We start from the raw sequence: 24438 nt of genomic DNA, 5'->3' as shown, positions 1-24438 counted from the left end.
CTTCTACAGCCCTTTTCAAACAGACAGTCTCATGAGACTAGGTGGTTGGAACACAGGATTCCCTGACTAAGACTTTTAGGGCCCTAGAGGTGAATATTTCACACTCTCCCCAGCCCTGAACATGAATCAGTGGGGAAAATGTAATTTCAAACCAAAACTTCCTTCTTGAAAGGGTAGGCCCTCTTAAAAACCTGGGAGGTTTCTGGATGTTAAAAGGTGGTCCTGGCCAGGTGTGGTGGCTCACGCCTGTAATCCTAGCACTTTGGGAGGCCGAGGCGGGTGTATCACGAGGTCAGGATTCAAGACCAGCCTGGCCGAGATGGTGAAACCCTGTCTCTACTAAAAATACAAAAATTAGCCGGGCATGGTGGTGCACGCCTGTAGTCCCAGCTCAGGAGGCTGAGGCAGGAGAATTGCTTGAACCCGGCAGGTGGAGGTTGCAGTGAGCCGAGAGCACTCCAGCTTGGGCAACAGAGAGAAACTTCATCTCAAAAAAAAAAAAAAAAAAAGAAAGGGAGTCCTGGGGAGGAATTTAGGGAAAGGACACTGGAAAGACTAGAATTGCTCAGCACAGCAGAGGAGAATCTGGCTTCCCAGAGTCCATCAAGGAAGGAAGGATGAGGTGCAGGGATGGGAAGGGAGGAACAGGAAGAAGTTAGATTAGATGGCAATGGGCTAGGGAGCGTAGTGGGATCTTGTGGCCATTGAGAAATCCCTGGGTGGTGAGACAGCCAAAATAACTTTTCAGAACATTTCAGAAATGTGATCTTAAATTGTTTGCTGTGTGATGTAATCTCTCCCCTGTGACCCACAAACCTTTCTTAAAAGTTTTACTACATGTTACAGCCTTATTTTGTATTTGTTTAGCATGGGGTGGGGATTGAAAGGAGAAGCAGCAGAACTGACCCCAGGAGCTACAGAAACAGTCACAAGATCAGAATAGTGAATAAAATGCCAGACAAGGCAAAAACAAAAAAACAAAACAAAACAAAAGTAGAACCAGAGGTGACCATGAAAACCCAAGTCCTCCCAGTAATTCACAGAAATCCCGGGGAGGGCACTGGACTTTCCACAGGACATGGTAATTAGAGCCAATGTCATTTGAATCTCAAAGGACAAGCTACCTCAGCTGACATTAGGTTACAGGCAGGCTTTGCCTCTCCAGCTGAACTAAGCCTTGCAAAACATAAAATGCGTCACATGCCCTTTTGCCAGCAGGGCCTTAGCACAGGCACTGCACATAGTAGGCCCAGTAAAAGGGTGTGAACGGTCCATGAATGTCCTGGATGCCCACTGAGAGCTGGAAGAGTCTAATGCTTTGGTGGAGCAAGGAACGGAAAGCCATTCTGGCTGGGGACTTCTCCATCAGCTCTCCTGGTTTCCACCCTCATAGCCATCAGCCCTATTCCAATGAGGGTTTTGTAAACAGGCAAGGCCCAGTCGGAGATGATGGTGGAGGAAGTCACAAAGGGTTGTGCAGAAACGAGACTACTCTGAGTCAGTTCTGCCCCCTACGAAGTCAAAGAGGCAGGCGCTGCCCCTTGGGAAGGAGCTTTAATACAAAGGACCTGGGGCTGGGGCAGTGAGTGAGAGTTGTCTCAAGCCCCGGACTTTTCCTAGGCATGGTTGTAGGATGTGTCGTGTGGGACTCTGGTCTTTGCTCCCAAATACCCTTTGTATGCGCCACTGAGGCCTCGCCAGGAACCCCGCAGCCCAAAGACCCTCCGTTCCGCAGCGTCGTTGCATGAACCACGAGCTCCTCCCAGGGCTGATGGCGCCACCTGGTGGCACAAAGAGTCCGGCTCACTCTGGGAACTTCGCTCTCGAGCTGGAGAGAAGGAGCGGCTTCTGTGGCCCAGCCCAGCGTGGTGACGTCACGACAGAGTGCCGTTTCTCCCCGCCTCTTCCCCCTCCCGGTAGCTGCCAGTACTTGACGTGGCGTCACCGCCCTCTACCCTCGCTTTGCGTGCGTGTTTGCGTACAGCGGAGGTGGCGGCGCGGGCAGGTCGGAGCTCGGAGCTGCTGCTTCTGGTTCTCTTGTGGCCGCCGTCGCTGTCCGGCTGCCTTGAGCTGCTGAACAGACGAGGCGTGGGCCACAGCACCTCAGAAGCCGACGCAGCTCGACGCAGGGCCGGGCGGGAGGGTGGGCGATCGCGTGTCGGAGGGCGCCGCGCGGGCAGGCGGGCGGGCGCCTGAGGGGGAAAGAGGCGGGGGCGGCGGGTCAGCCACGGGCCGGGCCGGCCGGGGGATGTCGATGCCTGACGCGATGCCGCTGCCCGGGGTCGGGGAGGAGCTGAAGCAGGCCAAGGAGATCGAGGACGCCGAGAAGTACTCCTTCATGGCCACCGTCACCAAGGCGCCCAAGAAGGTGCGGGGGCTCTGGGTGGCGGCGGGGGCTCGGGCTCCGGCCTCGCGGAAGGGACGCGAGCAAGCCTGGGCTCTGGCTAGTTTGGGACTTCTGGGGCTGGGGTTGGGGTGACTGGGGACGGCGGAGGTGATGTAGGGGGTGGCGGCTATGCGGCCCCAGGCCTCTCCCGGGTTGAAAAGGCCGCCTCTGACCTCACTTTCCTTTGTCCCTCGGCCCAAGTCCTCAGGGATCGTTTTGAAACCTGACAGGGCCAGGCCTTAAATTTGCGACTGACTTTTCCTAGATGAAGGTCCTCGAAGACGAGAGTGGGAGGGGGTGAACCAACTCAGGGGACCCTGTGACCAGTCCGGGGGCATAGGGTGTACAGAAAATCTCCCTTCATGTGAGTGGGTAAATCTGGCAGAACTTCCGTCAGATCTTTGGGAGCAGTGGTCGATTTATCCAACAACTGCGTGATAGCTGGGAGGCAAGAGAAAAGAATGCGTGAAGCCAGCTCTCATATACAGGTGAAAGCAATGAGAGTAACATGAAATTGAAAATCTGTGATTTTCACTTTCTACAGCCTTCCAGTTACTCCGAAATATGTAAAAAATTGACATTTGGAGGGTGGTGACAGCAGACACTGTCATGGATACAGGTGGATCCTAGAGTCATGTGAATAGATTACTTAGGCATCCCTGGAGAAAGGAGCTTGGGTGGGTTGGAGTGGTGGGTGGTAAGGAAAGATTGCTCACTCTTGACTGTACTTTTGAGGCAGAACAAGTTTGATCTATTGTGCTGTGGGTTGAGCTCAAAGGACACCCTTGGAATTCTCTCATAAATGGCAACCTTTGAAGATGTTAGTCTCACTAGCTCTCTGAGTGGTGGAATTGGGATCCTTATTGCTTTCTGATCATTTACTGCCAACCACATCTTGATTGTCCATACACCTGGCACCCAGTTAGCAGTAGATCAGAGAACCTTTACAAAGAGGTGACCTTCCTGAAGCCAGTGAGAACCCAGATAAATGTCTCCCTTCTCTATAAAGACGGAGTCTTACAAAGCTGTTTCTGCCTGTATGCAGTGTTTAATGGGATGCAGGGCTGAACAAAGCAAGGGCTGCAGGAATAGTTAAGTCCTTGAGGCTTCAACTAGTTAAGCTGTCTTAAGTGGAGAGATGGCTTTTTTTTTTTTTTAAAGTGAAGTAACCTGCCACTCCAGAAATCAAATGCAAAATTAAAAAAGACAAGTCGCCATTGTGTGCTTTCGCTCTGTTTTTTCACAAAATTAAGAATTTAATTCCTTTAAAAGGTTGTGGAAGATCCCTTGACTTTTGCGGCATCTGATTAACTTTAGTGCTGTCTGTTCAGCTGACTGCTTTGTTGGGACAGTGACCCTTTGCAATCTGCACTATTCTTTGGAGAAACAGTCACAGTCCTTATAAGCAGAATGATTGAGAGTGGGACCTTAGGTGAGTTAGAGGAAAAAATAGAAAAGCCCTAATACCTGAATTTCCTAGACTCTGGCATCTTTGCTCTTACTTGCCTTTATGTTAGTAAATCTCTATTCTTGAAAGTACCTCTGTTGATAAGACAAAGTCTATATTGTAGATTGTGAAAGCTCATTAAGGCAGGAATTCTTGTTCACCTTTGTATCCAGTGTGCCTAGCTTTGTACCCAGCATATAGTAGGTACTCAAATACTAATTGCCCACCTGGCTAACTAATAACCGAGATGTCCATATGGCCACCTACCAGGAATAACTATTCCTTTTCCTCTCTTCTTCCCAGGAGGAATATTACTAATGTGTATTATTGTCAGGCCAAGTGCTGATAATTTTAGACTTATATTACATTAGCTAAAAGAAGCAGGCTCTGCCAGGAATGTGGGAAGACCCTGTTTTAAGTTTCCATTTGCCAGTAATTGTGCCCCACCGTGTTTCTTATTAATCTTTCTCTTCTGAGTTTTATTGTTCAGCATTTGCGTAGTACTTTGTAATAAAGTGTTTTATGATGACTAATTACCCTTTCCCTAGTGATGATAAAAGACATTTATTTAGTTAATGGATCAGTTGAGGACTAGTCAAGGTCATGTAGCAAGTCCTAGTCTGTTTTTCAGAAGTGCTGAATTGAACATTATGACTTAAGTCACTTTTGTACCTCTGCCATGTGTTGATAATGTGAGAAAGCATGGGAAAAGTAAGAGAGAAAAAAGTAACTTGGCATGGTACTTAATGGGGTAGAAAAAGACCTCTTCAAATGGTGCAGTCCTTCACCTATGAGAATTCTACCCTGGCTCTAGACCAGTAATCCTTGGATTATTCTGAAGCCCTGAGGCCCCTCAGGAATTGAGGATGTTCTTGATACCAGAGGATATAGGTTACTTCAGGGTGACCTTGATGATCCTCAATTAGATCAGATCCCAGTGTCACTTTCTGGTCAGTTTTTATTCATTTTGTTTGCTTTGTTTGAGATAGAGTGGATATCCATCAATTAAAAGTATAAATATCTAGATTCTTCAACTATAATCATGACTTACTCAGTTTTGTATGCCAAGGCCTATCACACTGCTGTGAACAAAATAGGACTTGTTGGTTTGACTGAAGATTTCAGATATCTGGGTGTCGAGAAGTCAAAGGGGTATGACCTTGAGCAAATTAATTAGCTTTTGTACCTCCATCTCATCTGCCAAATATGTGCCTATTTTTTTGGAACAGGTGGAGATGGGGCATGTTGGGGAGTTAAGATAGCAAGTGTAATTTTTTAAAAGTCTATTTATATATTTATATTCTTCAATGGGCATTTGAAGTGGCTTATAACAGAACCTATATGTGATATAAGAGGAAGTAAAAACTATAGAAAGAATGAAAAAAATATTGTTAACCTCAAGGGCTAAGATAGTTGATGAGGTTGATCACATGCAACTTTAAACTTTTAGCAGCCAGAGGATAAAAAGAATCATAGTTTCAGTCTCCTTAGCAGGCATGGGAAATAATACATGTCAGTTCCTCAAGAGGACAACTTTTCCTGACACAGAGTTCTAAAAGAATTTTTCACTGGACTATCTTAATAGCTGTAGTATAATTCACATTGTAAGGCTTGTTCACGACTGTCACTGATGATTTCAGATGGTATGGCTAGGAAAATTTGAGGTAAGAAAAGGAATCCTTGAGTTGTAAGAGTTAAGTGTACCACAACTGAAGAAGATCCTTGTTTAATGTTGGCAGTTATCAGTCAAACCGAGTAAGTAATGTAGTTCCCCATGACCCCTGGTTATTTATCCCTCTTTTTCTGCTACTTTGTGTAACAGGGGTGATAACTGTCCTTGGACCTTTAGAAATTGACACTGTGTCAAGTTGATTCTTTTTTCATAATGTAAACCCAAATCTCCAACTTGTTGGAGAGCTCTTAAAATAAGCATGTTTCTCTGGAAGGTCTGTCAGAACATTTGCTGTTCTCTGAACTTCTGAACATTAAGGGCACTCTCCAGAGTGATCCATTAAACATTTTGACCTAGGATCTGTGCAGTCAGACCCACCAGCAAAATGTGGGGAAGGAGAAGAGCGCAAAAGAAACTACTTTTGTTTATAGGATATTCTTTATTTGAATGAAGCTATGTGGTACTAATTCATCAAAAGGGTCAGCTGAGACTTACGAAGCACGTCAAGTAGAGCCCCAATGAGTACAGCTTGGGTGTTAACCTGATAGATAAAATCCGGGTTTCTCCTTTTCTCATAAGAGTTATCTTATGGTTAATTTTTGGTGCAATTGTATAGAATTTACACCAGGACTTGTCAGAATCACTGAAAGGAGATTTCATAGGTTGGCATTTCCTATCTTCACATCATTAGTATCTCTTGATTCTCTTTAGAGTGGCTACTGTTTTAGTAGCAGTCTTTGAAACAGGAGTTGGGGTGTAAGAAGATCCTCTTTTTAAGATTTCTCCACAGATATTGATTACCTCTCTTTTTCTTGTTTGGTTTAGTTAGTTACACTCTAGTTTCCAAATTACTTTGTTCTAAGTTCCTTTAGACATTTAGCTTGTAACAGAAAGAAATCTGTTAGAAGATTTCTAGATCAGTAGTTGTCTAGATCTTTTGCTGCCAAGGTTACAAAGATACATACACCTTTTCTTTTATCAGGAGTGTGTCATTTGGATCGAGTGTTTCACCCAATATAATATTCTTTTTTAAAATGTATTTTTATTTTTTATAGAGATGGGGAAATCCCTGTGTTGCCCAGGCTTGTCTCGAACTCCTGGGCTCAAGCAATTTCCCACCTTGGCCTCCCGAAGTGCTGGGATTACAGGCATGAGCCACCATGCCCACCCTCAATATAGTATTCTTGGAAAGTTGTCTATAAAAGCTATTTGATACATGGAATCATGCAGGTCTTTAGTTGCCTGTGACTCCTAGCAAGTGTACTCTGCCACTCCAAGTAGTTAATGATCTGTAAATAAGCACTTTAATGCCCTCTTGGGGTTGTTTTAAAGGAACTGGCGAGTAAAGGAGAATCATTTATACCTACCTGTTTCTCAAGTTTGGGAATGTGAACTGGCGAGTAAAGGAGAATCATTTATACCTACCTGTTTCTCAAGTTTGGGAATGTGAGTATTGCATTTTTAGAAAGAATGTCAACCCTGATTATACTGGACACATTTTATTATAATTCAGAACTGAGTAGTAATTCAGAATACATGCTAATAAGGTGCGTCAGATGCATTCCTATCATGTGTGAAGGACAACCTGTGTGCATAGGACCAGAGTTTTTTCTAGCCTGAAATCTGAGAATCCCAAGTTGAAGACAAATTCTTACCACAAATTTTCCTTTTGATTATTGTCAATACTATCAGTGCCTATTGTGTAGTAAGCAGTTAATAAAAATTCACACAGAATTGCAGTTGCCTTTCCTCTCTGATTCCATATTTTCCTTTGACTCACTCAAGTAGTTCTTTTGTCCCACTGTTGCTTGGCTGTTACATGAGACCCCTTTAACTTCCCGTTTCTGTTCCTAAAACTGTGAGTAGTAGTACAACGTAAGTTAGGCACTTGATTTTTGGAGTCAGTTTTACCTTTACCATCTACTAGTTGTGGGACATTCAACAAGTGAGCGTCCTTTTCTCATCTATAAAATGGGGAACAATGATAGTGCTACCTATATAGATGGTTGAGAGGATTAGCATTTAGTAAATATTAATTAGTGGCTTATTTTGTACCTAGAGTGACCATATATCCTGGTTTGCCTGGTGCAATTCTGGTTTATACCTGTTATCCTAGCATGCAGTCCAATAAGTGCCTCCGCAACTCTGAAAGTTAGCCTGGTTTATATGGCCACCCTATTTATAACTCTCTGGATGATGCAACATGATAGTGCAAATGAGAGCCTAATTTTGAAATGTTAAAAAACCAAAACAAAGAAGTTTCTATTGGAGTGTCTTTTCAATAGGAAAAATTTTTTTCTGACAAAAATGTTATTTCATACAGAGCTTATAGCTACTGAACCCCAAAACATTTTGTTGATTACGGGGGCAGGGTACGTAGACAGAAATCTTAGAGCTTTTGGTGGAGTTGAGATGTCCTCTACCTTACCATTCCCCCATTCGTCCCCCATAATACATAATGCACTCATAGAATGTGGGTATTTTTCAGACAGTAGGCCAGTCTCAGTCCAGGAGTTTATTTCCTTAAACTGCAGGTGTTTGGGGGTTTTCCCAAACTAGAATCCTTGAATTACATGAAATAAGTCCAAAGACTTCTGAACTGTGACTTTATCATTTTAGATATGTACTCCAGGACCCCGCCCCACATCCCTGTAGGTACTATTTTTTTTTTTTTTTTTGCTCTTAACAGCTTGCTCCTAATTATGTATAACTGATTTTCTCCTATAGAAGTGTGTGGCCTTTGCTGCATGCCACTCATAGAACTAGAGTGGAGCATCCATGCCTTTATTGAAAGACTCAGGCTGGTTTCATTTTTGTTTCTATCTCTGTTTAATTTTTCTAAAGGATTTAGCCTGGTGCCTTACTCTCAGAATGTAGATAATGATTGATACTGCTTAGCAGTATACACTGAGCGACTTAATCATTTACTACCCAAATGGGACACAAAGTAAAAAGTTTAATAAACTACTGGTGAAAGGTAGTATTTGGAATCCTGGGATAGAGATTGGGAAAGTACTTTTGAGAACCACAGGTACAAGACTCTCCAAGCATGCTCCTGCTTTCTTACCATAAAAGCCCCAATGCCTCCGCTAATGTGCCTGTGTACTTAACCTGTGGGGCTTAATGGGCTTAACATGTTCTCTCCTACCAGCCCAAGCCAGTTCACTTGTTTTAAAGTGGACAGCCTGTACTCAATTGTGTGATGGAAATGAGGCGTATTAAACAGGAGGGGTCTGAGACTGCTCTCTGTTCCATGCTGTTCGTCTTGGACCTGCCTCAGGCTTACTTCTTCACAGTTTGAGGAACTGCCCAGCAAGAGCACACCCTGTTGTTGACATGTTTTTCTCTTTTCTCCGGAACCTGCGAGTGTACGATGGCATTAGTGGAATCCCTCTGAGCCTGTGTGCCAAGGAAAATACTACTGTGCTGATCCACAATAATGCGTGGCTCAGTGTGAGCTCGATGGTAAATCTGTGAGTGACAGAGTAAAGGGGCAGGAGGCTGGAGGAAATAAGTGTAACCATCTTTCATTCACTTAGACTTCCTGAATGAAGCTGTTCATACTGAGTTTTGAGCAATGAGAGGATTGTGGAAGTTCTGTTTTTAATAAATGGCTCCAACTCTTCTAGTACTTACTAATTGTATTAAGGTGAACCTTTGGGACATAGGTTTCCATGTGCATAATGGGAAGTACTTCGTCCCTTTTCCCCCAGGACTGGCTTGACCTCACGTCAGAGTTTTTGGGCCATGACCTGTTTCCTTTGTGGTTCCAGAAGTCAGGGGGAAAAAGAGAGAGAGAGAGAGAGAGAGAGACCTATCATAAAAGTTAATAGGACAGGCCGGGCACGATGGCTCATGCCTGTAATCCCAGCACTTTGGGAGGCCGAGGCGGGTGGATCACGAGGTCAGGAAATCAATACCATCCTGGCCAGCCTGGTGAAACCCTGTCTGTACTAAAAATACAAAACAAATTACCTGGGTGTGGTGGCACACACCTGTAGTCCCAGCTACCCGGGAGGCTGAGGCAGGAGAATTGCTTGAACCTGGGAGGCGGAGGTTGCAGTGAGCCAAGGTCTCACCACTGCACTCCAGCCTGGCGATAGAGCGAGACTCCGTCTCAAAAAAAAGTTAATAGGACAGAGATTCTGATCTGCCCTCTTTGACCAGACCCACCCCTTCTCCTTCCTCAAAGACTTTAAGGAAAAGACTTCAGGTTCTCATGACTTTTAGCTTTATTTTGGAGATGTAGAAAAGAGAGATTCACCTTGAATTTTCAAAATGCACATCCCCGTCTTTGTTTCTAATTTTAGAAGAGAGATCAATAAGTAGACAGATTTGTGTAGAAGATAGAGAATTGGAATATGCTTCCTTTTTGCCTATTTGAGGGAATGCTCTTGAGAATCACTGGATTAGAGACCGTAGAACAGTGGTTCTTACTCTTTGAGTCAGAGGTCCTTTTAAGAATTTAATGAAAATCCTGGTTCTTTCCTCAGGAAAATTCAGGAGCACAGGAATTTGCATACTCTGTTAGAGGATTTATGGGACTTATGAAACTCATGGATCCTGGGTTTTAAAGCCCTGATGTAGAAGGCCAGGCCTCCAAGCCACACCATCTCTTTTCGTTACAAGTCCAGAAACTACTAAGAGACTAAGTTTCCAGCCTGCAGTTTGTCCTTATGGCTTGGAACAAAGCTGAGGTTGTTGGCGTTGTCAGCTGCCTCTTTGGGATGCTCCTCAGCTTCCCAGAAGACTCATTAAAAGTGCCTTCAGAGTTCAGCTCAGGAACTTACACACATTCGAACCGGCATTTCGGCCACTTCGGGGATTTTTTTGGTATTACCTTAACTCTACCGCTCTTCATATGAAATGTGGATGCCCCTGAAGCTTCAGAGCTGATTCCATAGGAGTGTTTGAAATAGGAGCTCACATAGTAGATTATCAAAACTAAGCAAAATAATTTTCTTCTCTATGTCTCTCAAAAATAGGTTTGATTTCAATGTAGTGCTTCTCAAACTTATATCTTAAGGACTGACCTAATGGTATTTGAATCTTACTTGTCATTTGACTTTTCTAGATGGAACATGTTGAGGGCAAAGATCATATCTCATGCATATATATATAGTACCTGACAGATAGTACTGTCAATAGATGTTTATTGAATAAAATAATATGAGATAATCATTCCTAGGAGAAAGTAAGTTGGACTCGTGTGGTGGCTTTGACTCACTTTCCCTTTCAGTTGGCTGGGGTGATTTTTGTAACTCTTAGAGCCCTCTCACATAGGTGTAAGGAAGTACCGAGAACTGCAGGTGAGAAATTGATGAGAATTTCCAACTTAATATATCCCTTTATAATGCCAGAAATAGGAGGTCAGGGAGAAACATCTGAATATATGCCTCCAGCTTCTTAGCCCAGTGGCAGTGGGCATAGGGATATCCTTAGACAATAATGGGGAAGGTAACTTGAATTTCTCACCATTGAAACAACTTTTAAACCCTTAGCATTAGGGACACTCTACCCAAAGTTGAAACTGGTATCCTGGTTTATACATGCTCTTGATTTAAAGAACAGGGAGGCTTTCACATAGGGTGTTTGAGGTTTGGGGATTTGTGATGAGTTGAATAGTTTGATTTTGAAAAGTACATTGGAACTCTGAAAGTAATAAACAATAGCTCTGCCCGGCAGTGATGAGCAAACCTCTGGTTCTTACTCTGCAACCCTGGCTTCCCCTTCTGAGCCAAAGGCTGCGTTTGATGCTCAAAAGCTATACATGCCCTTCTCTCTTTGAAACACACCTTCTTTAGAATTACAGTCTTCTGGGAACCGGGCCAATGCTTGTCCTAGCCAGAAGCTCAGGCTCTAATTGGCACTAAATTTTGTCTGTTCTCTTTCACTTCAAGTGTGTAACTTAGGCAAGATTCAGGGGAAAGGGAGACCTTCAGAATTTTGCTATTTTGTGTTGTCTGTTTGTTTGAGATGGATTTTTCGCTCTTGTCGCCCAGGCTGGAGTGTGATGGCACGATCTCGGCTCACTGCAATCTCTGCCTCCCGTGTTCAAGAGATTCTCCTGCCTCAGCCTCCCAGGTAGCTGGGATTACAGGCATGTGCCACCACACCTAATTGTGTGTGTGTGTGTGTGTGTGTGTGTGTGTGTGTTTTGTAGAGATGGGATTTCACCATGTTGGTCAGGGTGGTCTTGAACTCCTGACCTCAGGTGATCCACCACCCTCAGCCTCCCAAAGTGTTGGGATTACAGGCGTAAGCCACTGCGCCCGGTGAATTTTACTATTTTGGAAGTTGAAATAGGTGCTTCGGTGACTAATTCAGTTTCCTGTGGGTGGCCAGGTGGTATCCCACTTCTAATTCAATACTTGAGGGTTCGGTGCCCAGCTTCTGAGCACCAGATTTCTTAGCAAGCAAGACATGAAGATTCCCAGTGTTCATTTATGAGAAGTAGCCCAGCTGGCTTGTCATGCTGGACTAGATGAATTGTGAATGTTAATTATATTGATAATACAGTGGCCTTGGTAACAGACTTGTAGCTGCTGTAGAATCTGTTTACTTCAGGTTTGTAACAGAAAAGAGACCAAGCTGGTTGGGAACATGGTGTTCTCAGTGTAATAAGATGTATTGTAAGTCCAAGGAAAATGCATCTTGGAGGGGCTGACCTTATTGCACCCCTTCCCCAAGATTTTACAGAGAGAAACACTATTCTGGGGATAGTTTCTGTTCTTGTTCGCCAATCAAGAATGAATTGAGGTTGGCAAAGGCTGGGTTTTCAGTGGAAGCGGGGTAAAGTGAGTTTACAAATCAAAGTTTAGAAGGAGAACACCTTTGTTAAGCACCTTATTTCTCTATGTAGTTTATAATTAGGAGGGGATGGTTGATGAGATTAGTTTTGGCCCTTGTGTTCAGAAGGTGGAGCCCCTCCTATTTGGCTAGTAGGGGGTTCATAATTCTGTACATTCTTATTCCACAGCAAGGGGATTAGCTGAGCGCCGGGCATGTTTGGAATGAGAGCACTTTGCCAATTTTTACTGAATTTGGACCAAATCGTAATAAAAATACAGTCTCTTGTCTTCCTCAGACAGTCTCTTTGTCGTGTTCTCCTAACCCCTGTGGATCCCTCTGATGGATTGTCTGTTCCTAACAGATGGAGTTGGTATTAAAGGTAGATTCTCTACTTCCTTTGCCTTATTTGTTTTATTTCTGAACAAGGCATTCTGAACAAGGCATCTAATGCATTTGTTCCCTGTGTTGGAAGTTGCTTTGTCAAGAGCCTGGTAAACTCAGTGTGCTTGTGTTTCCTTTTCAGATCCTGCTTAGATTATTTCTTAGATCAGCACTTCTCATTCTGTAGAAGGAGAAGAAGGTATCAGTCACATGGGCAGCTTTTCGCAATAACTCATTACCTGGTTCTAAACTACAGCTGTGTAATCAGAATGGGGGAGGAGCTGAGAGCAAGAGAGCAGATGGAGAATCGATTGACATTTTGAACCAGCTTCACCAGATAAACTTGAAAGCTCCCAGATTTAGAACTATTCTTTTAGATTATCCAGCAAGACTGGCCAACATTGTTAGGAAATCTAATATTCAGATGCTAATGGGCCAGGCACGGTGGCTCATGCCTGTAATCCCAACACTTTGGGAGGCCAAGGCAGGCAGATCACCTCAGATCAGGGTTCGAGACCAGCCTGGCCAACATGGCAAAACCCCATCTCTACTAAAAATACAAAAATTAGCCGGGTGTGGTGGCGGGTGCCTGTAGGCCCAGCTACTCAGGAGGCTGAGGCAGGAGAATCACTTGAATCCATGGGACGGAGGAGGTTGCCGTGAGCCGAGATGGCATGACTACGCTCCAGCCTGGGCAACAGAGCAAGACTACATCTCAAAAAAGAAAAAAAAGATGGTAATGCAGCTACCACCTCTCCTGGATGATGATTCTGTTCACAAGGAGAAATATTGGTCCTCCCTCATGTGAAAGGTCCTGAAAATAGTCTACTGTTGCTCTTTTTCTGCAAGTATTCGGAGTAAACCATGACCAGAAATCATGTAGTCCTGTCTGCTCAGGATGCAGTGTCCCAGGACCTGTGCTAGGCACTTAGGGTACATCAGTAAACAAAACAGAGATTCATACTCTGTAGAGCTGACATTCTTGTGAGGTTATTATTTGGATCATTTAAGTCCAGTGTAGTGGTTCTTAACCATTTGGGGTTTGGAACCCTCTGAGAGATGTGTACATATTCCAGCAAAATGCACGTAGTCATGTGTCACTTAACAAGGGGGATACATTCTGTAAACCCTGTCCTTAGGTGATTTTGTTGTTGTACAAACATCATAGAGACTTTAAATGACTGGCAGCACAGTAGGTTTGTTACACCAGCATCACCACAAACATGTGAGTAATGCGCTGCACTACAGTGTCACCAGGCAATAGGAATTTTTCAGCTCTATCATATTCTATGGAACCACCACTGTGTATGTGGTCCATCATTGACCAACCTTTATTGCACAGCACAGGACCATATAAGAGGAAATTGGCAGCCTGAAGCCCATCCATGGACCCAGGGCTAAGAACCTAGAAGACTTGTCTAGAATTGAGGATGTGGTGATTGGGATAAAGCCAGGCCCTGAATTGGGGGTTTGGAACCATTATCTCCTAGCCAGACTGGGTTGTAGTTTCTTGATCTGTACAGCCAGAGCAGTGTGTAAACAACTCAAGGATATCACTAGAAAAACAGGGAATGGCTAAGCCTTCTCTAAGCTAAAGAGTCTGTGTCTTATGTGAAATGCTAAGAATGATTCTGACTCTGTTCTCACTCTTACCCCTAGTTGCTGGTTGGCTAGGCTTCTGGAGTTCAATAGATTGAAAGTCAGGTCAGAATAAGAATTTCCCTAATGTGCTAATTTATATTGTGAATTCCTAGACTGACAGTGATAGTAAAGTTATAAAGATCATGAGAAGAGGACATTTTGGTGAAATTCTGGCTTCAAAACACAGAAAGTGACAGGAGTTGGTTGAGGGGCTGATGAAATAGTCAAAGAGTAAAGATTAGAGAAAGATGACAGGAAGAAAAGGAGGGCAGAACTCAGGCAGTCGACTAAGCTGGTGAGCCAGTAGCCAGGAGAGTAGCTTTCTCCTTAAACCAAAGTGAGCCGATCTGAGACATATAGAAAAATAGTCCTTTTTGGTCTTGGAGGGGTCTGTCACTGTTGCTTTGTTACCAAATAGGACCCGGGATAAAAAAGGGGAGGGCAGATAAGGGTTTTCCTGATTTATACCAATGTTAATATATCTTTGTTGCTGGAAAAGTTGGTGTTAAACTTGAAAGAATGGCCAAACCATGCCTGAGGGTTAGTGCAGTGTGTAACACGTACTGCAGAAACATGAATGAAATGGGACACTGGGAGAGAGAATTATGTAGGAAGATAGCCAGATTTAGAGGTTGGAGCACACAGAGTCCTGTGCCAGTTCCACCTTTACCTCCCTGAAATCTGATCTTTAGTATAACCATAGGCCAAGACCTCTTTACTTTAGGTTGATCTTTACAGGGATACCTAAGGGAGACTTTCCATATGCACACTGAAAGGTAGCTGAATAAGGACTGTGTTCAGGCTAAACTTGTATAAACTCATCTCATTAGAGAACAGAGCCCACAGTCCTCCCCAGAGGAGTGAGGAGGCTCTAGGTGGTTCCAGTTATAACTGCTCTCCAGCATATGGAAAAACAGTTCTGCTATGAAACCTTCCAACCAGCTACTCACATAAAGACATCTCATTGTTTGCTCAGTGGTGAGTTAAAGCTGAGGCTGCCTAAACTAGATAATATAATCACATACCAATTATCTTTATTATTTTTTTTTTTAAAGAAGCCCTTTAAAATAACCAAAAGAATTTCACACCTCACTTCCTGGAACTGGGTCTGTTTTGCAGTTGTATTCAGCTTGTGAAGTTACATAGTTAAAACTTGCTACTCAGGGCGGGGCGCGGTGGCTCAAGCCTGTAATCCCAGCACTTTGGGAGGCCGAGACGGGCGGATCACGAGGTCAGGAGATCGAGACCATCCTGGCTAACACGGTGAAACCCCGTCTCTACTAAAAAATACAAAAAACTAGCCGGGCGAGGTGGCGGGCACCTGTAGTCCCAGCTACTCGGGAGGCTGAGGCAGGAGAATGGCGTAAACCCGGGAGGCGGAGCTTGCCGTGAGCTGAGATCCGGCCACTGCACTCCAGCCTGGGCGACAGAGCGAGACTCCGTCTCCAAAAAAAAAAAAAAAAAAAAAAAAAACTTGCTACTCGGTTTTCAGAAAAATTATTCTTAAAAATTATAATTAAAAATTCTTATTCTTGGGCCAGGTGTAGTGGCTCATGCCTGTAATGCTAGCACTTTGGGAGGCCAGAGCAGGAGGATCCTCTGAGCCCAGGAGTTTGAGGCCAGCCTGGGTAACACAGGGAGACCCTGTCTCTAAAAAATAAAAATAAATAAAAATTATTGTTTTTTTGAGACCGAGTTTCACTCTTTTGCCCAGGCTAGAATGCAGTGGCGTGATCTCAGCTCACTGCCACCTCCATCCCCTGGGTTCAAGCGATCCTCTTGCCTCAGCCTCCTGAGTAGCTGGGATTATAGGTGCCCACCACCACTCCTGGCTGATTTTTGTATTTTTAGTACAGACGAAGTTTCGCCATGTTGGCCAGGCTGGTCTCAAACTTCTGACCTCAGGTGATCCACCCACCTTGGCCTCCCAAAGTGCTAGGATTACAGGTGTGGGCCACGGAGCCTGGCCATAAAAATTCTTAAGTGGAAAATTTTCTCTATTCATTGAGTATTGGATATTTTTTTCAACTTTATTAAGGTATAATTGACAAGTGAAAACTGTATGTATTTGGGCCAGGAGCAGTGGTTCACGTCTTTGGGAGGTTGAGGTGGGAAGATTGCTCGAAGCCAAGAGTTCAAGACCAGCCAGAGCAACATAATGAAATCCTCATCTTTTACAAAAAAGGAAAAAAAAAAATCAGCTGGGCATGGTGGCACATGACTCTTATCCTAGCCACTCAGGAGGCTGAGGCCAGAGGATTGCTTGAGCCCAGCAATTGGCTGCAGTGAGCTATGATCCTGCCACTTTACTCTAGTCGGGGTGACAACAAGACTCTGTCTCTTAAAAAAAAAAAAAGTACTCAAGGTGTACAGTGTGACATTTTGATGTATACATTGTGAAATTATTACCACAGTAAAGCTAGCTAATATATCCATCACCTCATAGTTACTTTGTGTGTATGTGTGTGTTGTATGTGATGAGAATACTTAGGATCTAATCTTAGCAAATTTCTTTTTTTTTTTGAGACGGAGTCTCGCTCTGTCTCCCTGGCTGGAGTGCAGTGGCGCGATCTCAGCTCACTACAAGCTCCGCCTCCCGGGTTCCCGCCATTCTCCTGCCTCAGCCTCCCGAGTCGCTGGGACTACAGGCGCCCGCAACCGCGCCCAGCTAATTGTTTGTATTATTAGTAGAGACAGGGTTTCACCGTGGTCTTGATCTCCTGACCTTGTGATCCGCCCGCCTTGGCCTCCCAAAGTGCTGGGATTACAGGCGTGAGCCACCGCGCCCGGCCAGCAAATTTCTAGTATACAATATGTTATTGTTAACTATAGTCACTGTGCTGTTCATTAACTCTCCAGAACTTATTTATAACTCCAAACTGTACCCGTTAACCAACATTTCCTCATTTCTTCCACCTTCCTGACTCCTGGTAAGAACCTTCTGCTTTTTCTTCTATGAGTTTGGCTTTTTTAGATCGCACCTAAAAGTGAGATTATTTAATTGATTACTTTAAATAAATACCAACCATAACTTTGAAACCAAGATTCAGTAATCATGTATCATGTTACTTAAATCCAGAATACTTCAATAAAAATAATAGCCTTACAAGAACTTTGTTAGTCATAGTAGTCACAAAGGTGGTACCAGAAAGTAGAAATACATCAATGGTAATTTTTTTTTTAACCCGAGTTTTAAAATTTTTTATTTTTTTATTTTATTTTTAATATTAATAATTAATAATTTTTAATATATTATTTTAAATTTTATTTTAACTTCAAATTTAATATAACTTTTTTTTTTGAGACAGGGTCTTGCTCTGTACACTGGCACAGTCACAGCTCACTGCAGCCTCCACCTCCCAGGCTCAAGTGATTCTTCTACCTCAGCCTCCTGAGTAGCTGGGGCTACAAGTGCGCACCACCATTCCCCACTAATTTTTTTTATTTGTTGTAGAGCCAAGGGCTCACAATGTTGCCAGGGCTGGTCTCAAATTCCTGGGCTCAAGGGGTCCTCCCTCGTCAGCCTCCCAAAGTGCTTGGTTTATAAGTGTGAGCCACTGCACCTGGCCAAATATAACTCTTTTTCTGTTGGTAGAGTTCAACTTTGCTAGATCTTTTAGACATAAGATGTAAGGTGACTTGGAAAGAGTGCTTTTTGAGTGGCACACCACAGATGAGAAAGGAACCTAATGGAATGTTTTTAGTTTAAAAGAAATTCTCTGATTGGCCGGGCGCGGTGGCTCAAGCCTGTAATCCCAGCACTTTGGGAGGCCGAGACGGGCGGATCACGAGGTCAGGAGATCGAGACCATCCTGGCTAACACGATGAAACCCCGACTCTACTAAAAAATACAAAAAGCTAGCCGGGCGTGGTGGCGGGCGCCTGTAGTCCCAGCTACTGCGGAGGCTGAGGCAGGAGAATGGCGTGAACCCGGGAGGCGGAGCTTACAGTGAGCTGAGATCCGGCCACTGCACTCCAGCCTGGGCGACAGAGCGAGACTCCGTCTCAAAAAAAAAAAAAAGGAAATTCTGTGATTGTGCTAAGTGTACATTTGTAAAAGAAATAGTCCTGCAGCACCATTCAGCACAGGATAAACCCCTTCAAAAAGCACATTTAAAGTATATTCTCTGTTGCATGTTTTAGAATATGGTAACTTCTCATGAAATAGCCAGCGAATTTCCCCAGTGACCAAAAGAGGAAAAAAAAAAAACCAGTGGTCAATTTAACTATACTAAACTAAAATTTTTGCTTAAACACAGGTGGAAATGATACAAATAGGGAATTCTGAATTAATGTCTTTTGTCCTAGAAAAGTAGTCAAGATTAGATTGCCCATACGTTCTCCTCCTTACTCCATTCCCAAAAGACAATGGAAGTATATTCTAGAATGAAACATTTTGTTACCACAGTGTTAGGGCTCTGCTTTTACTGGACTCTCCCCACCCTTTCTAGGTCTATGGAGCAGTACTTCTCAATGGCAATTCGTTGGCAACTTAAAAACATTACATTTCTTTGCATCATTTTACTTTTCTGAAAATTAGTAAAGATTTTTGGAACTGAAAGAATTATTTTCCTTTACCAATGCTTACAAATGTTTATCTGGTATTATAAGCTCAGAAAGCTTATAGTGCAAAAGTAGACCATTCCAAGGTAACCTGACCCCTTGGAAATAAAGGAGAAAGCTGCCGTTTCCCCAGCCTGTTCCAAAAGAAGGAAAATAGAACTGGGCTTGTGGATGGGTTTTTGTTTTTGTTTTTGTTTTTTTTGCTTTTTGCTTTTTAAATCTCAGTGTTGGTAGCAAATTGCCTTAAGCAAATCACTTAACCCCAACCCCTTTTCTGTTTTCTCATTTGTGAAGCATATATGCAACATTCAAAGGATTCTGGAAAGTTTTAAAAACGTAAATCCTCTATAAATTGTAAGCCACAGGTGTTAAGGCAAAGCACTTAAAGTCATATAAATCTAGGCATTCAGGATCTTGGTGTCCACCCTACTAGTAAGTGTGGATTTCAAACTTCCTGTCCAATCAACTTTAAAAATCTTCATCTAGTGCTCTCAGGTGGTGGTACCAGTGATGCTTGTTATTTGTATGCCAAAAGTTCAACAAAAATGGTTTGTAAACTATTTAGATCAGTGATATTCTAGCAGTGATATATATTGACAAAATTTGTCGATATTTTCCTATACAAAATTTAATTTTTTTTTTCTTTTTTTGAGACAGTCTCGCTGTGTTGCCTAGGCTGGAGTGCAGTGGTGTGATCTTGGCTCACTGCAACCTCTGCCTCCCAGGTTCAAGCGATTCTCCTGCCTCAGCCTCCCGAGTAACTGAGACTACAGGCACATGCCACCATGCCCGGCTGATTTTTGTAATTTTAGTAGAGACGGGGTTTCACCATATTGATCAGGCTGGTCTCAAACTCCTGACCTTAGGTGATCCACCCCTGTCGACCTCCCGAAGTACTGGGATTGCAGGCATGAGCCACCACACCCGGCCTTGACAGCATTTTCTTTCCCTGAGCCTATACTAGTTGGTTCTTATACCCTATGAACCAATACAAATGATTCCCAAGTGAAAAAACAAGGTGCAGACTATATTATCATGCTACCTTTTGATTAAGGGAGGGAAAATAATATGTATTTGCTTCCCACACTCCTAAAAGGAAACATAAAAAGGATAAACCAGAAACCAGTGAAAATGGGGAGGGACACACAGAGTATCAGGGCTAGGAATAGCAGTGAAACTTCTCTGAGTATACCTTTTAAAGTTTTGAGACATGTAAATGTTTTATATGTCAAAATCAAAGAGAAAAAAGGAAACCTTTAAGTTGCTTACAAACACAAGGGAATGAACCCAAGTAAAATATAAAATCCTAACCTAATATATCAAATTGATTACTCAGTCACTCAGAAAGTAGTACTTTGACTATACATCTTTATGAAATATATTCTGAGGACGAAAAGAACTTCAATGAAACCTTGCCACTTCACTCAGTAAATTTTGGTGCATAATAACATTAGTCTTGTTATTTTGAAACTATTTTATATGCATTATAGAATAAATCAAATAAGTAAACATTTATTAGAGATGACATACAAATGGTAAAACTTTTTTTAAAAAAGGTAATATTAAATCTGAAGTAGAAATATCAATATGAACTCATAAGTAAAAGGATTGATTTCTCTCTCTACCAAAAGAACCTAGGAGTAGAGGCATCTCTAATAGCAATTATCACACCTCTTACTCCAGATACCAGCTTCTAAATACTACCCCCTCCTAAAAGAAAGGCTCCTGAGAGATGGTTGAATCTGGATTTGGAGAAGAGGAAGAATAAGGTGAGCCTAGTATATCTTCTTTTGTCAAAACGAGTGGAAGGACTGTAATGAAATCATGTCAAAAGGACAGAAGAGCCAGCTTGAAGGAGGCTCCCACTGGCCCAGTTTGAGCCAATATGAGTATTCAGTGCAATTAATGTGTAATTAAGTGTAATCTGTTAAATACATAAAAATCTGAATGACAAAAGGAGAAGAGTTTTCTTTGCAAAAGAATGCCAGCTAATGTGAAAGGATTGATAGAAAAATACAAGTTGTGATTCTGTAACCTTCCCAATATAATTGGTTCAGGCAAGGATTATTAACATGGTAAAGTCATTAGGGAATAGGATATTAACATGATGAAAAAAAGTATCGCCCTACAAATTAACTTTTACTTGCAAAAGAGAAAATGTACCTTTCAAAGGAGAGATCTGATGGTCTCACTTTAACCAGGACTCAATCTTAGCATTGCTAATAGTGGAACAACCTGACATGTGCCTCCTGATAATGATGCAAGGTGAAATATACTACATAATCCAGGAAATTTTAACCTTTTTCTAATAAAACCTCAGAACTGAGCTTCCAGTTTATTGGAAGGAAACCCTGTGAAAAATTCAAAATGTGAGTGATTTTATGAGACAATTAATCTGGGTTCCTCAAAGAAAAGCCATTATCACAAGGGGGTGGGGGACCTTGGAGAGAGTGTTCTAGATTAGCAGAGGCTAAAGGAACCTAACAACCAACTGCATTTAATGAACCTTGAATCCATGCTGGGTTGGCAGGGTTGAGGAGACTGTTGGGATATAAAAAATATTCTTGAGAAGATTAGGGAAATTTGAATATAATCTGGACAGTCTGGATATATGAAGGTATAGAATAATTGTTAATATTAAGTGTGATATGTCATGGTTCTATAGGAGAATATTCTTAGAAGATACATTCTGAACAATTTATTGGTAATGTTCATGTTTGCAACCTTTATTTTTACAGGACCCTGTGAAAGTATGCATGTGTCTGTGTGTATATACAGAGAAAAAACCTATTATGGAAAATGGAAAGATTCATTCTAGGTGGAGAGTACAGGTGTTTATTATACTATGATTTTACATTTTTTGTATGCTGAAAATGATTATAATAAAGTTGGAAAAGTAAACAAAGTACAACAGTGGTGCTAGCAAGTGGGGATGGAGGGTAGCAGGTGGAAGAGGAGACTTTAGTGTTATCACTAAAGTAGTGGGTATGTTCCAGGAACCAGGATTTCTTCAGTCACCTGTACTGAGTTTTTTTTAAAACCTAGAATTGATTATAATTCAATGTTGGGAGAAACAGAGATGACTGGCATGTGTTTATATACTATTGGTGGTGGGACTGAGGAAAAGAGAAATATGGACAGGTCAGGCAACTGGGTAGGTAGTAGATAGCTAAATAGGTATTCAAACAGTCTGGATGTGTGTTACATTCTTTTGAAAATTGTGGTCAAAAGATTGGGAAGCCCTTTTCAGTCCTACTTACTGCCTTTTTTTTTAATCTCTTATTTTTATTTCTAGTTGACAGTTGCAGGCCTCGATGCTGCATATTGACTGGAGCACTTTGGGAGATAATAGTGAAGTGTTTTGTCTTATAGGAAGAGAGGGGAGTAGCTCACAAGGGTCAAACTACTCTTTGGCAGAGTTTTTCAAGCTGTATGTTCCTTACCTTTTAAGTGACTCAGCAGTTTGGAGCCTGGTATTGCCTCACCTCTTCTTGCCGCCAGCATTGACAGAAGATCTAGTTGAGTCCTACTTTGAAAGGAGTATTGCTTCTGACTGTGGAATTGGATTCTAGCTGTGTGTGTGTTATATCCTGTTACTGTTGAGACACAGAGGCGGGAGTTGGTGGGGGAAGATATGTGCTGAGATTAGTCAGCCTGCCCTCCCTCTCCCCCCAGAAACTCAGGCTCCATCTGGGGAGACTGAGAACTTAAGAAACTTGAGACAGGGAAGGAGAGCAGGGAGCAGCCAAAACCTGGTGAGTCTCAGAAGACTGGTTTCTGCACGTGGGAATGGAAGAAGTGACTGGAGGTGGCTGTGGATTCAACTCTGGCCTGAGGTTGATGCCCTTGAGATAAGTTGTTTTTCGGTGGGTGTGTCTGGAGGCATTGTGTTGGGAAGGGAATTCCTTTCTTGAGGAAACTTTTTTTTACTTGAGGTGAAAGGTATTCAGACATGTGTGTTTCTTGTACCAAGGAGTGGGTTTTTATTTATAACTGTTTCTTTGGGTTCATCTGAAATGGGAATCAGACTGGTAAATATCAAGAAAAACTGGGCAGGGTGGTATGGGCCTATAGTCCCAGCTACTCAGGAGGTGAGAAGATTGTTTGAGCCCAGCAGTTTGCAGCCAGCCTGGCAAACATAGTGAGACCCTGTCTCTTTAAAAAGAGAGAGAGAGAGTAAGGAAGTAAAGGTGTTACACCTGTTTTGGCTGTCTGCCATATCCTCTTCCTTTCCTCTGAAAAAGGAGTGGGTGAGGGTAGAATCTATAGAAGAAAGAATAATTTAATCAGAAAATATGTGTGAAAGAGGGATTAGAAAAGATGTAGGAATCGAAAAGTGTTTTAACACACTATGCTTAGTAATGATGAGCTTGTTAAAATTTCTAGTTTTTCATTGTTACTTTTTTTTTTTTCTCAGTTGCTAAGAAATATGCTGACCATAATTTCTAAACAGGAAAATCTCTACACACAATATGCTCGGAGAGACAATGGGACAGAATATATAAATTTAGGAATGTCCCAGAGAATCAGTAGTGTACCAAAAGAGGGATACTAGCCCTTCAAATAATTCTCTGCAGTAAGAAAGACTGCTTTGCTTACTTCTACGTTACACTTTCTTAATGATTTGTTTTCTTAGTAATTGCTGTTTATCTTTGAATCTAGTTCTTTACCCTTAGGAAGAAACCTTTCTGAGGAAATTAAAAGCTATTAGATTGGCATTTGAAATAACAAATTTGACAAGATGTCTAAGTCAAACCTAGGTTAAACAATATCCAGATAAGGCTATGAAGACTATAATATCTGGCATGTTCCTCATGGAGCAGTGAAATTCCATGGCAAAGCCACCTATGTTACTATATTGTGGGTCAAAACATGTCTACAGATTTTAAGGGACCATGTTTCCTTGCATAGAACTTTCCTGGAGTAGCACTGGATACTTAGTTGGTACCTAGCAAATGTGATGATTAAAGAATATAATGCACCAGAGATATTATCCTGATCACCATTTCTTGGCTAAAATGTTGTAGTGGAATTCTGGTAGCTGTTAATTCTTTCTCATTCAGGAGATAGCAGGCAAAACTGGGTGGGCCCTGGGAAGGAGTGTAGCTGGGCTATTTAACTTCTAAGAATATAGGATGTGTGTTTGTGAAAGTAAACTCAGCTTCTAATGGTAAAATATATATATATCAATTAGGATCAACTAAATGAATAGCATACGATTTTTCTTCTCTTGAGGTGTGTAACTTTTTTGGATTGTGTCGTCTGCTAACCTTTTCTTGGTAAGGTCTGCACAATTCTTTCAGCTCACTTTGTCAGCAGACTTCCAACTAGGTAGTGGATATACCCCAAATTATTCGTTTGGTAGAGCTTTTCTTTACCATTCTCAGTATCAAATGGAAGAAAGTCAACCATTGTACCTGCTAAGCTATTTGAAGAGGTGCTTTAAATAGCATGTTAAACTGGCCTGATATTTAATTGGGTTTTTAAGACGCAGCAAGTAGACTTCTGTATTTGGGTGTGCTATTTGAAGAATGGGTCAATCTGACCTTCTAGCCT

General features: G+C 42.4%; 1 protein-coding gene across 2 annotated transcripts in view; it reads left to right on the top strand.

Annotated features, from left to right (window-relative positions):
* Positions 1-1880: 1880 nt before the first annotated feature.
* The window catches only part of AHCYL1 (adenosylhomocysteinase like 1), a 41718-nt gene continuing 19160 nt past the window's right edge, over positions 1881-24438 (top strand). Inside the window, exon 1 of one of the 2 annotated variants that reach the window (XM_033198672.1) lies at positions 1881-2368. In XM_033198672.1, coding sequence (XP_033054563.1) covers positions 2249-2368 — 120 coding nt within the window. In that variant the 5' untranslated portion in view covers positions 1881-2248. Of the gene's footprint in view, positions 2369-22187; positions 22749-24438 lie in introns of those variants that run through there. The other variant, XM_033198673.1, reaches the window with a different exon arrangement.

The sequence above is a fragment of the Trachypithecus francoisi genome, unplaced genomic scaffold, assembly GCF_009764315.1.
Source record: "Trachypithecus francoisi isolate TF-2019V2 unplaced genomic scaffold, Tfra_2.0 Lachesis_group5, whole genome shotgun sequence".
NCBI classification, from domain to species: Eukaryota; Metazoa; Chordata; class Mammalia; order Primates; family Cercopithecidae; genus Trachypithecus; species Trachypithecus francoisi.
Note: the sequence above shows the minus strand (reverse complement) of the source record. Positions and strands in the feature narration are given on the sequence as shown.